The following is a 14144-nucleotide window of genomic DNA, read 5'->3' on the forward strand; positions in this document are numbered from 1 at the left end:
GTAGGGATGTGTGTGCATGTGTGTGCGCATGTGTGTGTATGTGCCTCTGCACGTGTGTGTGCACCCACAGGCGGGGTTATGTTCTTTCCTTACATTCTCCTCCCCTAATCCCTTCGTGGCCCGGCCCTCAGAGAACTCGAACACCTGGAATGACCCGCAGGTTTGTGCGAGATGCGTTCTGTGTCCTTTAAAGTGGGTGTAAATAGATACTATATTCACTCTCCTGATTTCTTTTCTAAAGTACGGAGGCATGTCTGCCCCTCCATCTGCCACATTCTTCAAATCAGCACCCAGGACCTTCTGGGCCCAGGCGAGGCAAGGCAGTGATGTTATCAGAAAGATCCTGCCCGACTCGTGGCCTGTCCCATCCCTCCGTCCTCGTGGCTTTGGGCCCCCAAACCTGGACCAGCTCACGTGGGCGCATCGCCGGACCCTCAAAGCCAGCGAGTCAGAGCCTCTGGTTACAAAACTGGTCAGCGAGGAGCCCGGGTCCCCACTCTGGTCTCATCCGCAGGACTCAGTGCTCCTGTCCGGAGACCAGTCGCAAGGGGAGGGGCTTTTCCTCTGGGTCGGTGCTCAAAAGGGCAGAGCGAAGGTTGCTCCCCTTTCCACGGTTTGGTTTCCTATTATGGTCTTATGTTCCCCAGAGAATGAGAGTGCGGGAAAATCTTTATTCTTGACATGGGCTGAGTGGCCCCTGGCTGCCCCAGGCCGGAGTGCCGGGTCTTCAGGGATTTCAAGCTCCGACCCCGCCTGGAGGGCAAGGACTGGCAGAACGGAGCCCACTTTCTGTACCACGGCATCGGGCGCCAAAGCCGGATTATCACTGTATTACCCGCCCTCTTTGCTGCTGCTGTTGCGGCTGTTGGGGGCGGGGGGACAAACCTGAAGCCGCCCCCGCTTCTGTCTCCTTCAGCAGAGTAAGAAAACGTTAATTTTTCTATTAGGTTCCCTCAATCTCCAGGAAAAATCTTTTAGAAAGCAACGATATTTTTGTTTTCTTTTTCTCCTTTATTCTCCACATCCTATCTGTACACACCCAGCGTGTGGTGTGTGTGTGTAGGTGTGAGTGCCTCTGGGGAGGGGCGTGTGTGCGTCTGTGCATGTGCATGTGCGTGCGTCTAACTCTCAGAGAAAACGGCACACAAAAATCTAAATGTGGCAAGATGACAGTAATGGGTCAGGGAATAGTATTATTTCCTATTTAAAAGGATTTACCCATAGATTTTTCCAGGGAGTTCCCTTAACCATCAGGTTTATCCATCACATTTAAATATCATTTCACAGATCTAAGCTACATGATAAAAAGACTAAGAAACCAAGGACCTTTGAAATAAAATTAGAAGTTACTGCCCACTGAAAATCAAATATAGATGGAAAAAAATCTTCCAGAAAATTAAGGAACATTGGATTGAGACTGTAAACCATGTGGCAGTTTATGTTTTAATCTCTATTTTCACCAATATTTAGCAATCAAATATTTACTATTTAATCAGTATTTCCCACTATTGAATAATAATAAATATTTAACATCTATTTTCAAACTTCTAAGAGCACAGCTCCTTCTTTTCTGAAACAAGCCCCAGCCGAAATAAATTCTACCGGATTTTAAAATCTCTTTCTTCCAACACGTCCTTATAGAGTCATTTAATACATGCCACAGAAGGCCTGGTGATGAAATAAGCCCCCTGCTACCAAATACATTCAAACAGAAGGACTTTCTGCTCATTTGGGGCATTATGGTTTCCAGAGATCTGTCACCTTACAGTCACCTTCGCCCTGCCCTGTGAGCTGGGCGCGACCTCAACTTACAGACCAGGTGACCTGTTGATGTTGCCTTGGCAACTGGCCCCAGGCCACGGCTGCTGGGCCACGGACCCAGGACAGAGACCCTGGCTGGCCCGGGTGACCACCCCGAGCCATGGCCAAGGTCAGGGAGAGAGGCTGCAGCAGCAACCCCACTGGGTGGGAGGCAAGACAGGTTGATTCTAATTCTGAGTAGTACGGGCTGTGCAACAGGAGTCAGGGAGAACCTTCCGGGATCCCTTTCTAACGTTATCTTTGGGAAACAGATGCTTTAAGTGCTTCCTGGCTTGAAATGAAAACATACTCTGCTCAGACGACCCCCCCCCACACACACACACCACACTGAGTTCTCCTGACATTGCAGCCCTCCTCCAGCACAGAGGGTCTGAGCGCCTGGGGCGACAGCACGGGAGGGGCTGGGCCAGAAGCTCAGCTCCCAGGCCCCTGCCCCCTAGGAGGCTGCTGCTATTTTAAACAGGTTTAGCTCTTTGGTGCAGCTCTAAGTCTTTGCATGGGGGTAACGCCACACACTACTTTTATTTATATCGCTATTTAGTGTTTCAGCTTTTTCTTTTTTTGAAGGAAAACTTTAACTTAGACAAATAAGAAGACCGCTTGGAAGAACTATGTCTCCCTCACCGAGTGCCCAGCAGAGTCCTCTGGGGCCTCTCTTTCATCCATTTCACCACCTTCCCCCACTTCAAGGCTTTAAAAAAAGAAAGAAAGAACCCAGATGTCCTATCATGTCATCTGTAAATATTTCCTTCTATATTTCTAAAATACAAGAGCTCTTTTCTACAACAGGACCACCATACCATCATCACACTAAAAACAAATGAATTGTAATTTCCGAAGTGTATCGAAGACCCAGTCAGGGTTCAATGTCCTGGGGCGGACTCATGGATATATATATATATATATATATATTTTTTTAGACTGGTTTATTTGAACCAGCATCCAAACAAGCCGTCCCACTTTTCACTGGCTTCTTCATATCCTTCCCAAAGATCTCAGTTTAGGCACTGCTTCCTTCTGGCAGTTTGCCTGATCCCGAATGCCTGGGAGGTCTGTCCTCTGTTGTCTCATACAGACAGGTTCACCTTTCCCTAACCCTCGCCGTTGCTTCACAGTCGGAGACAGACCACGAGGTCTAGGAGGGTGGAAAGGGTCCGCATGTGTGCCCTGTGCCAAGCACAGTGCCTGGCCAGCAGTATGCAGCAGCTCGGCACGGGGCCAACAACTACATAAGTAGAGGGACTGCTGAATGAATACGGACATGGTTTTTCCACTTCAAGTCCTATCTGTGTGCTTTTGGCTCCGAAGCCTTTCCTCTCTGGGTCTCATTTATCTCATCTCTATAATGAAGAATTTGGATTCACGATTTCTAAGTCTTTGGAGGGTATAATTTGTGATTCTGAGTAGGGGCTCAGCATGGCTGGGGAGTCCCCATTCGCCATACCCTTGCTGCCCTCTGCTGGTGGGATGGAGGCAGGACCCCTTTATCCCTGCTTTTCCTGAAAGAACTACAAGGAGGCAGAGGTCCAGACAGGTGGACCGTCTGTCTGTGAGGTTGGGACTTGAATTTCATTGCCTCACGTGGGGTTGGTTAAAATGTGCAGGCATGAGCCTCCCTCCACCCCACCGGCCCACTACTCCTGTGGGAGGGATCCCTGGGCTACAACGCAGAAGGACTAAGGCAGTGAGAGGTCTCACCCCAAGGCTCCTGTTGTAACTGCTGGGGTGGGGCTGGGGGAAGGGGCTTCAAAAGAAGATCTGGTGGCCAGGCCCCACTTCAAACCAACAGATGACTCCTGCAGGGCAAGGCCCAACTATCCTTCTGTCTTGAAAGCCGTCCCACTGCTTCTAATGTTCAGCCACATTGAGAACCACTGGACCAAGCTGAGAGCTCCATGTGTATCTTGAGCCAAAACTTTAGAGGCACAGCAGAAAGCTCATCCACGGGAAGAATAAGTGAAGACTTTGCCTTTATAAGAGCAAACTCCTTCAGACTGCTTTTAGAAGTTTTCTTTCTGTGACAAATGCTGATTGCTTCTAAATCACAGATTTTGTTTGGGGAACCAAAAGCATTTACCGCTAGGGACGCTGCTTGCAGATGGTTTTCTTTTTCTTTTTGAGATTTAGTGCTACATTTTGGTGCGTGGTACTACCATTTCTTTTTCATTTATTTATTTATTTATTTAACATTTTCTGCACTTGGTAAGTCTCCTTTGGTTGCAGGTAACAGAATTCAGCTGTTGTTAACTGAGGCCATGAACAAGAAAGTGTTTTTAAGAGCCCGGATCCACCGCCCACGGGGGCTACTGGCACACAGGCACCAGGAAACAGTCTCTCTCTGTCATTTGCCTCCGCTTCTCTCTGCACATTTAATTCATTCCTTCTTTCTCACAGCCAACTGGAATTTTCTGCTCATTCATCCACAAGGAAGAACATGGTCACCAACAGGTCACGACTCCCTTATGTTCAGTTCCCACCTCCTGGAGGCAAAACTCCTTTTTCTCTGCACTAGATTTAAATTTCCAGACTGGTGCCCTGCCGTCAGAGGCTCACTCTGGGGCCAATCAACCGTGGCCTGTATGGCCAACTCCACGGTCGGAAACCATGGGGCCCCTCACTCAAAAGGCAGGGTAAAGTGCCATTAACGGTAGATTCGAAGGTTTTCCCTTTTTCTCTTCTTCTTTAGCATGAATCCTACCATTCACCTTTATATCACGCAATGCCAGTTTTAAATGTAAATATCAGAGCATTTAACGTACATGCAGAATCAATGAAATTACGCAATCTGTATCTTGTGACTCACCGGCCAGAAAAAATAAGCAAAATCAAACTAAGCATTAGAAAGAAGAGAAGGGGGACGCCTGGGTGGCTCAGTTGGTTGAGCGGCTGCCTTCGGCTCGGGTCATGATCCCAGCGTCCTGGGATCGGGTCCCACGTCGGGCTCCTTGCCCCGCAGGGAGCCTGCCTCTCCCTCTGACTCTGCCTGCCACTCTGCCTGTGCTCTCTCTCTCTCTCTCTCTGACAAATAAATAAATAAATTAAATCTTTTAAAAAAAAAAAAGAAAAGAAAAGAAAAGAAAGAAGAGAAGGGTGCCAGGCTCCCCCAAGGAGACACTCCCCCGTGCATGGGATACTGCGTGGGCTGGGGAGCCAGACCTGCACGTGTGTTTGGGGTCCCTGCCCTGTCCTGCTAGCCACTAGCCCCAGGGAGGGCAGCCATGTGGCCAGCTGCAGGCCTGTGAAGGCCTCCCTGAGGGGGAGCAAGGCCACTCGGGGCCCAACCACGGAGAGCTGGGGGCCGCAGCCTGGACTTGCCCCCCAGTGCTGCCCTCTGTTGCTCTGGGAGGGGAGGTCAAAGGAAGTCAGCCTCCAAGCTGGGGAGGCTCTTGCATCAGCACTATCTGCCTGAAAGAAAGGAGGCAGTCTCCTACCAAGCAGGGGACCCCCTCTGGCTCCCTAGGGAATGGGGTGAGAGAGATTTGGGGAAACCCAGCAGAGCCACGAAAAAGCCTCCGTGACCCCATTCTAACCAATCCTCCCACGACGTCCTGCTCCCCAGCTCCTCTCCCAGGTGTCCCTCCTCCCCAGGCCAGGGGGAGGGGAGGGTGACAGTGTCACCCCAGTGGGCATTGTCCAAGGGACACAGCCTGCTGGGTCATGCTTCTCCACACCTTCGCCCTTGATCTAATCCGTATTTCCTGACCTTTCCTGATCTGACTGAAGAACAAAATCTCCTTGTCTTCATTTGTATTTTTCATCCTGGGCAAATTCATTTCTCCTTCTTGGCTCTACGTGTTCAAATCCTTTGGCCATTTTCCTAACGAGTTTCTTTCCTTCCTGACTTAGAATAGCTCTTTGGGTTTTGTCACTACACATCTTTTACATCTCTGGAACTTTTTTTTGCTATTTCTGCGATTTCCCGCTGCATCTTTTAACTCTGGGATGTGCCAGTTACCGCCCCCGTGACCGCCCCTCACCCAAGGCTCAATCTTCTCATCTGAGAGATGGCAGAACGGCTGCCTCGAGGGTCTGCAAGGAGGATTAATCCAGCTGGTGTCTATGCGACATGTAGCCACCAAGCCCCCCTCCCTCCATAAATGCTCACAGCCGCACCTACTGCCGTGACGTTAGAGCCAAACTTCTCCGTAGGACATTCCAAGGTCCCCAAGGGCCAGGCTGGCCCGGCTGGTCCACGAGAACACACAGCACCGCAGCCCAAGTCCGAGGCAGCACACGGGGCGCTGACCTAACACTGTGTGGACCGCACTCACTGCATTTTGCCGAGACGTCTCCACTTACTACTCTCCATTCAGCAGGACCCTAAAGCTACTGGAGAAGCCAGAAAGCCGCAGGGCTCCGTGGAACTCACCTTTTTTCCTTTGTCACGACCCCCCACCAGCCGGCCCCTGACTACAGCAGCTTCCAGGAAGGCCTGCCCTACCTGGACATGGTGATCGCAGAGACTTTGCGGATTTACCCACCGGCTTTCAGGTATGCCTGCGCTGCTGCCCTTCCTCCCCCTACTCAGCACCCCTGCACCCCAAAGCCCTTTCGAGGAATCACCGTCTAAGCCCATCACTAGTCCTCAGTCTGTCACCACCTGCGTTATCGAGAATGCTGGACTTAGGCTCCTGGAGGGCAAGGTCTAAGTCCTGGTTTTCTCCAGTTTCAGTGCCTTCCACAGAGTGACCGCAGCAGTAAATGTCTGGTTCATTTTCCTCTGTGTGAACTACCTTCTCGAACTGTCACTGCACCGGTCTGTTCTTCACATGACCTTCCTCCCCAACCCAAGGTGGTCTCCTTGGCCCCCTAGGCTTAAATGGCGTTTGGGGGTCCCCCTGCTTGTGGGTCCATTCATCCATTCTTCCATTTGGTAACTATTTATTGAGCCGAAAGCTGTGCCAAGCACGGCGCAATCAGCCGCATACAAAACAGATAAAACCCCTGCCCTTGGAGTTGACGTTCCGGGGGGAACTTCCAAGAACTGCCTGGGAGGCCTCTCTTCACTCTCCAGCTACCCACCCCTGCCCCGTCCTTGGAGCTCCAGCCCGACACTCGCTACCCCATGCAGTCTGCCCCTCCTCCCCCAGCATTTTCCAGAGCCCTATACTTCTTATTATGTTCCTGGACACTTGTCACCTGCTCTGCAACATCTCACCCGCGGACATCTGTTCACACCAACCTATAAGTGCCTTGAGAGCAGGAATCTGGTCTTCTGCTTCTTTCCAACTCCCCCTAAATGAGGCACTCCATGGACCACAGGGTCTTAACCAGGGTCCTCACGCCCACAGGGTGGGAAACAGTGGCCAGATTTTAGGTTCTAGAAACAGAAGCGGCACAAAGCATTTAATGTATCCTAAGTTCCACTCTGCATGTCTGTAGATTAATACACTCCATCATCCATACAGAGGTAGATTTTGCCATTCTAAAAGAGAAAATGTGGATTCTTTGAAGGTATCTCATTATATTCCAAACCAAAAATATCACAGAGGGTGTGATCATAGATATTGTCCAAAGTGTTCGGACCCGGAGCAAACATAATTCCAGAGACGTGAGTGGAACCACGTGGTCCTCAAGCACACCGGGTATCAGTCCTCTGCTCTCGGAGCAGCCAGGACCCCAGGACGCGCCTTGCCACGCTCTCCTGGTGTGGACATGAAGACAAATTCTATGGGCCTTCCCTGATTTCCTTGGGAGCCCCAGAGCACGCTGTCATCCAATCTTTGTTTTTTAGTGATTTACATCCAGCTTCCTTCCAAGGGAGAGTGGGCAGCTGGTGTCCACATTAAAGCGAAGCTCAAAGAAAGACACTCAGTGATGGAACAAAGGCCGTCCGGGGGAAGAAGCCTTTACGGGACCCCAGAGATGGCTGATAACTGCGGTCAGGTCCCCACCGCGGCTCCTCCCGGAGAGAAAAACCAGCAGAGTCAAACCGCTGCATTCTCCAGCAGGAGGAAACTCTATATAGTGGTCAAAGCCAGATCCCTTCCTAGACCTAAACCCAATCAAGAACTCATCACGTAAGACCTTGTAGAGGGGATGCATTGAATGACGAAGTGAACAGGCTCTTCAACACGCAAGTGCCCTGATCGATTCTCCGAGGGACCCCTAGAAACTTCAGAAACCGTACCGCATAAAGGCGGCCAGCAGAGGCACGGCTCCCGGGAAGCAGCAGCGGGTGGTCTCCCTTGAAGGCGAATTGACTGACTCGTCCTCCACCCACATCGAGTTCTAGTGGTCCAAAACTGCAGAACAGACTGAGACAGAAAGTCGAAACAGTCTCACACCCCGACCTCTTGCTGGCGGTGTGACCTCAGGTAAGCACTGTGCTACTCTGTGCTTCAGCTTCCAGGGCGTTCAGCGGGCACCTAACGCCTGCTCGTCCCCCTACACGAGTGGAGAAAAACAGTGGGACAGAACGGCTGAAACGCCGTACACTCTAAGTCTCGCATCACGTATGAGGGGGAAAGCAAAAAGGACTTTCCTTCCAGCCGAATGGCCAGCCTCCGGCCAACTCTGGTCCTTGCAAGACACGATTTCCTGGGCCTCACCCTCCTCCATACCCACTACACTGGAGTTGTTCATCTCATCAGCTCTGCAGACTTCTGCTGTCAATCAACAGAAAGGAGAGAGAGAAGCCATCACTCTTCTCAGCCAAACGAGAGGCCAATTCACTTCAGCCCGGACAACAGATATGGGGACGGATACAGATAGAATGAGAATTTAATTTATTTATTTTATTCTACTTTATTATTTTCATCTCAGAAAAGTGTGTTGGCTTTTCCCAAGCCCTGACGCACCTGGACTGAGTACCATTATCCACCAAAAAAAAAAAAAAAAAAAAAACCCTCAGAATGGCCCGTGTGTAAAACACTTGTTTAAAACTCTTGCTGAAGTGTTATCAGTGTGAATCCAGGATTCCAGGCGGTATGACTCAGCAGATTTTTCTGGCCTTGGATATGGCCTGGCCTAGCTGGACGGGAGGCCCAACTGCATACAGAAGGAAAGGCCCTAGTTTCTGGTTTCCAGGGGCCTTGGATCCAGGTGCAAGAAATTTCCAGTAAAGATGAAAAAGAAGACGACTTTGGAAAAGGACCCCTTGAGAACCAAGGCCGATTTGAGCACTGGTATTTCGCTACCAGATCCAAGCACGTATTAACTGCGTTGGTAGCTCAGGATCTGAAAGGGGGGGGTTTCCCCAGTCCTGGCCTCTCCTGTTACATTAAAGGCCCCTGACAGAGTGATGAAGGCTACTGGGAGCCTTGGGTTGCTCTTCATTTCTTTTATAAGTGAGAACAGAATATAATGGTAATTAGTATAATAATTTATCTCCTCTAAGATATTTAGGAAAGTCCAGTCTTTACAATCTGAAGTAAAAGCCAGCATAGATAATTTTAATTTTTAAAGTGATTACCTGCATTACAAAAATAATAATCTTATGCTATAAGAAAAAAACAACAACCAAAAACAAAACCCCTGAAACAATACAGAAAGATCTAAAGAAAAAGTTGGCATCTCTGATCCCCTGCCGCCCTCGACCCCAGTCCCATCCCTTAGAAGAAATCATGGTGGAAGTTCAAGTGTTCTTCCATAAATTGTGTATTTGTGTGCAAACATCTATAGTCTGGCTCTTAAAAACACAACATAAAAAGGATTGTGCCGTGGCATTTGGGAACCAGCCTGACCAGCAGTTTTGCCCTCAAGTAGAAGTTATCCATAGTGACGCAGACCAGGAACGGAGCCAGAGGTTCAAACTCAAGTTTCCTTTAGGTAAAGCGAGGGGGCGGGTGAGGGCCATTTAAAGAGGCTTGCCCATAGACGAAAGATGAGGGAAAGTGTGGCCAGCGTGATAACCCTACAACCCCCACCCCTGCAGGGAGAAGCCCTTCGGAGGTACCCCTGCTCCCCTAATCAGGCCTAAGAAAAGCTCTTCAGGCGTGATGGATGACTGCATTTTCACTGAGGGCCAAAGGAGTCTAAGAGCTCGGAGGCTGTAGGGCCATGGGCAGTGGAAGGTTGGGGGAGGGGGTTGTGTGGTAGAAGCCATCCTGGTCACCCTTGCAAGGGGGCTGGGCTTCCTTTCCCCCACCCCCTTTCCACACTTCAGGCTCAAACCCCATTTGCCCCAGTACACCGCCAGCAAGCTTTCCTCGTTGCTACCGTGCCTCAAGGCAGGGGTGACCGACTTGTCCCCACAGGTTCACGCGGGAGGCGGCACAGGACTGCGAGGTGCAGGGGCAGCGCATCCCGGCGGGCGCCGTGGTGGAGGTGGCCGTGGGCGCCCTGCATCATGACCCCGAGTACTGGCCACACCCCGAGACCTTCAACCCAGAAAGGTGAGCTCAGTCCCTTCAAATGGGCGATGCAAGGGTAAAGCACTTAGAGGTGGCCAAGGGGAGACAAGGATTTAGTAAAGCTGTCCCCAGATAGTTGAAAGGCATGGCCATTAAACACGTGAGAGACATAATTTCTAAAGGAAATTAACTGTACCATTTTTAAAAGCCCTGAACAGAATACAGAGATTTCACATTTCAGCAGCCCTGCATGCAGGTAACAGGGCAATTTCTAACGGGGGTCCTCCGTCCCAGCCAAGAAACAGGACACACGACCGGATTTCAGTTGTGCACTAGAACGTAACAAAACATCATTTCCTTTTTTTAAAAATTGGAGCTTGTTCCAAAACAAGAGCCATCAACAAATCTCTCCCTGATTTCATGAGACCCAGCTGTGCTCGCAAGGTAGCCCTAGATCCCCGCTCCTGTCCCCTGTGTGGATCTGGTCCTTTGTCTACATTTCATTTCTAGGCTCCCGGATTGAAAATGTCTGAGCAGGCATCCACACCCTTCTCGTCGGAATCGATGGATATTCCTTCCTTGGCCTGATCTGACAAAGGGGAGAGCCAGGCAGACAGACACTGTTTCCACCTTCAGGAATTTCAAATTCTCATGAAAAAGAGGCCCCAACCCTCCCACCCCACCCCAGGGTCAGAGCGGGGTGGAAGGGGGGGTAGTGGGCAGCAGGACCTAGATCAATTCATACCCCGCGGTACACAGGGGAGCCCAGGCACCAGGGCTGCAGCCGAAGTGAGCGGGCTGTTATGAGACGGTGGTGGACACCCAGCTCTACTGTCCTGGAGCACAGGTGACAGATGCTATGTGACAGCAGGGAGGACAATTCCTGTAGTGGTTCACAGACAAAAAACCCCCAGTGGTTCCAGTTTCAACGCTTGAGGCAAGTGTGGGCAGAGGAGATGGTGGCCCAGTGTGGCCTCCAAAGCTAAATCAGCAGGAGGTGGCCTGGAGGGCTAGCGCCCAGGGATTCTGCTTAGGGAGCTGGTGGCTGCAGGTGTCCTGCTGGGGCTTCTGGGGAATTTGGAGCCACAGGCTCAGGGGAGGGCTGTGGATTCCTGAGACTTTGATCCCAGTGGATCCCAGGGAGCCTTCAGATCCATAACACAATCAGTTTTTGAGAGGGAGAGGGCCCTCTCAATGGCCTCAAGCCCCTCCAGGGCTTTGAGGACGGAGGAGAGGGCAGGACGGAAGCTCAGGGAGCAGTAGCCACCAGCTCCAAGCCCGAGGGAGGCCGCCACAGGAAAACCGGATTCTGTGGACCGCGGTGGGGCTCAGGCCCACGTGGGCTCAGATGAAGGGATCCCTCGGCCACTGCGAGGGGCCTACGAAGCCCGGGGAAGGGAAGCGGGTGTCCCGGGACCTACCCTGACCGCCCGGCCCCCGCAGGTTCACGGCCGAGGCGCGGCGACGACAGCGTCCCTTCACATACCTGCCTTTCGGGGCGGGCCCGCGGAGCTGCCTCGGGGTGCGGCTCGGGCTGCTGGAGGTCAAGCTGACGCTGCTGCACGTCCTGCGCCAGTTCCGGTTCGAGGCCTGCCGGGAGACGCAGGTGAGCCCAGCGCTGCGGCGCGGGGGGAGGGGCTCTTGATCTGCGACAGGGGGGCCAATAATCACGCCCTCTCCCTGCTCTCCTCGTGCGAGGATTAAATGGGCCCGCCCGAGTGCTCACGTACGCACCTGGCCGAGTCTGCATTCCCATTACTACCACGGACCTTCTCGGTTACCGAGGCTGCGCCTCCGAGTCTGTAGCTCTTCCCTGTTCAGCGAAGAGAACCCAGGGATGCCCCAGAACAGGTTGTATTATTTCCATTCTTCAGATGAGAAGCTAAAATAAAGCTCAGGTTAAGTCATTTGCCTGAGGCCACGCACTTGGACTGCAGGCTCTGTGAGGGCAGGAACCAAGTCTGCCTTATTCACTGTGGCAGTCTCCAGCACCAGGCACCGCGCAGGCGCACACACGTGCACTGAATGGATGTTGATGAGCAAATGAGTGATTAGCTGGGGAATGAAGAAACCGGCTCCAGCCACGTCTGGCTTGCCCCTACCTGCTCCCCCGTAAGCCACCCTCCTTCCTCTGCCTCTAGCCGCCTCTCCAGTGTGGGCTGTTCCCTACACAGCCGGAAACTTGTGTCCCTCCACGTCTATTCAGAATCCCTCTGCACAGACAGGAGCGTGTTTGGGGACAGATTCTAAGGACACAGTGATGAAGGGACAACTGCTGGAGTCAGAGCGTGGCATTGCCTCTGACAAACAGAAAGTCTGGCTTCCAAGCTGGAGAGTGGGAGGGGCAAACTTGGAACACAGAGCCAAACCAACAGAAAGAAAAGCAGGCCCCCCAAATGCCTGAGGTGTTTGTGTGTGCAAGACTTCCTTTTGGGGTTTGTCTCATTAACCCTTGATCTTGACAGTACAGCAGCCATTGTCCCCCAACACTGCTTGTGCTTGACATTCCCCCCCTCAAGAACCAGCCGTGAGTCCCCGAGCCTGCTGGATCTATGGAGAGCTCTTCTGAGGCCACTTTGTGTTCCCTGCCCCAACTTCCCACTGTGAGAGGGCTCTCCCCACTCCTCCCGAGCTGGAATGCCACCACCCGCCCCCAGCCTAATCCCATCTTCCAAATCCTTTGGTGTTCCCTCAAATCTGAAAGTGGTCCCTGAGAAGTCCTGCTCTTAAGGCTTCTCCCATTCCTAGGCCCACCTCAGGTGTCCATTCCTCCAGGAAGCCCTCTCTGACTTTGCTAGCCCCAACTGGTCTTCTTTTTGGAAGTCCAATGGAGTTCCCAGTTTGTCTAGACCGGTGTTAATACAGTAGCTCCCAGCCACCCTAACCTTTAATAATCAAATTTAAAATTCAGCCCCTCATTTGCTCAGTTGCCACACGTGCTACTGGCTACCGGACAGGATAGTACGGGGTTAGTTCATCTTGTTTCCTGGTCATGTAACTTGTCTCCCCTCTGAACCTTAACCCACCAAAGACATCTGAAAAGCCGCCAAGGCCCCGACACTGAGGCCCAGTGATTCTTCTTTCCCTGAAAGCGTTCATTCACATTAGCCACAGAACCATCATTTTACACAGGGCTCCAGGAGACACCCTGCTTCTTGAGCAATTCTTTGGCTTTTTTTCCAAGTCCCCAGTCCACCATCAATCTGCCTTCTAAGTTGGACATGAAAGCTCTCTGAATGGCAGCAAGGCAGACCACATAGCACACATGAGAAGGGGGTGAGGCTAGACCACAGCACACATGAGAAGGGGACGCTACAAAGCCACTCTCCCAAAACCCCTTATAGAGGGGGCTGCTCAGTGACCGCTGGGGCACCGGGAAGTGAGAGGAGGGTAGGTGAGAGTGTTTGAGGCTTTGGTCCTCACTTTCTAGTCATGTGACCTTGGATGAGTCACCTGGTGTCTTTGAACCTCCATTTCTTCATTTGCAGAGTGAGCCGCTACCACGGCCTATGCAGGCTTCCTGGGAGGATAAACGCGGGACCGAGTACCTTACTCACCTGCGGTGTTTCATCCACATGGGAAAGCGGGTCAGGCGCCAGGGTGCTGCTGGGGCACCAGCGTCCATTGTCCCCGAGACGCAGTTTTGCCGCCTTCTCAAGGCCGTGCTAGGAGGCTGCTTTGCCAGCTCAGCCCTGCTGTCCCTCATTGCCACAATCATTCTCCAGGCCCTGTTCCAAAGAAGCTTCCTTGCAGATGCGGTTAGCTGTAACCGGTCTCTTCATCTCTTTCAGGTACCACTGCAGCTAGAATCCAGATCTGCCCTAGGGCCAAAGAATGGCGTCTATATCAAGGTTGTCTCCCGCTGACAGTGTTGTGATGGCACTCCCAGATTCAAAGTAGACCTTCCTGTGGAAATTCAGATTCTGGGGAAAACATCACTGAAGCAATTGAAAGGGTGCCTGATGTGCAAGTAGAAAAGAGGTATTTAGATAACATTTCCTAATGCTTAATAAAAGTTTATTGCACTTA

The 14144-nt window shown here is 51.7% G+C and overlaps 1 protein-coding gene across 1 annotated transcript in view; it reads left to right on the forward strand.

The window, feature by feature from the left end:
• TBXAS1 (thromboxane A synthase 1) overlaps positions 1 to 14144 on the forward strand; it is a 166364-nt gene extending 152220 nt beyond the window's left edge. The window contains exons 11-14 of the mRNA XM_059172016.1: positions 6221 to 6312; positions 10020 to 10157; positions 11559 to 11721; positions 13907 to 14144. Coding sequence (XP_059027999.1) covers positions 6221 to 6312; positions 10020 to 10157; positions 11559 to 11721; positions 13907 to 13981 — 468 coding nt within the window. The 3' untranslated portion in view covers positions 13982 to 14144. The remainder of the gene's footprint in view (positions 1 to 6220; positions 6313 to 10019; positions 10158 to 11558; positions 11722 to 13906) is intronic.

Source organism: Mustela lutreola, chromosome 4, assembly GCF_030435805.1.
Source record: "Mustela lutreola isolate mMusLut2 chromosome 4, mMusLut2.pri, whole genome shotgun sequence".
Taxonomy (NCBI): Eukaryota; Metazoa; Chordata; class Mammalia; order Carnivora; family Mustelidae; genus Mustela; species Mustela lutreola.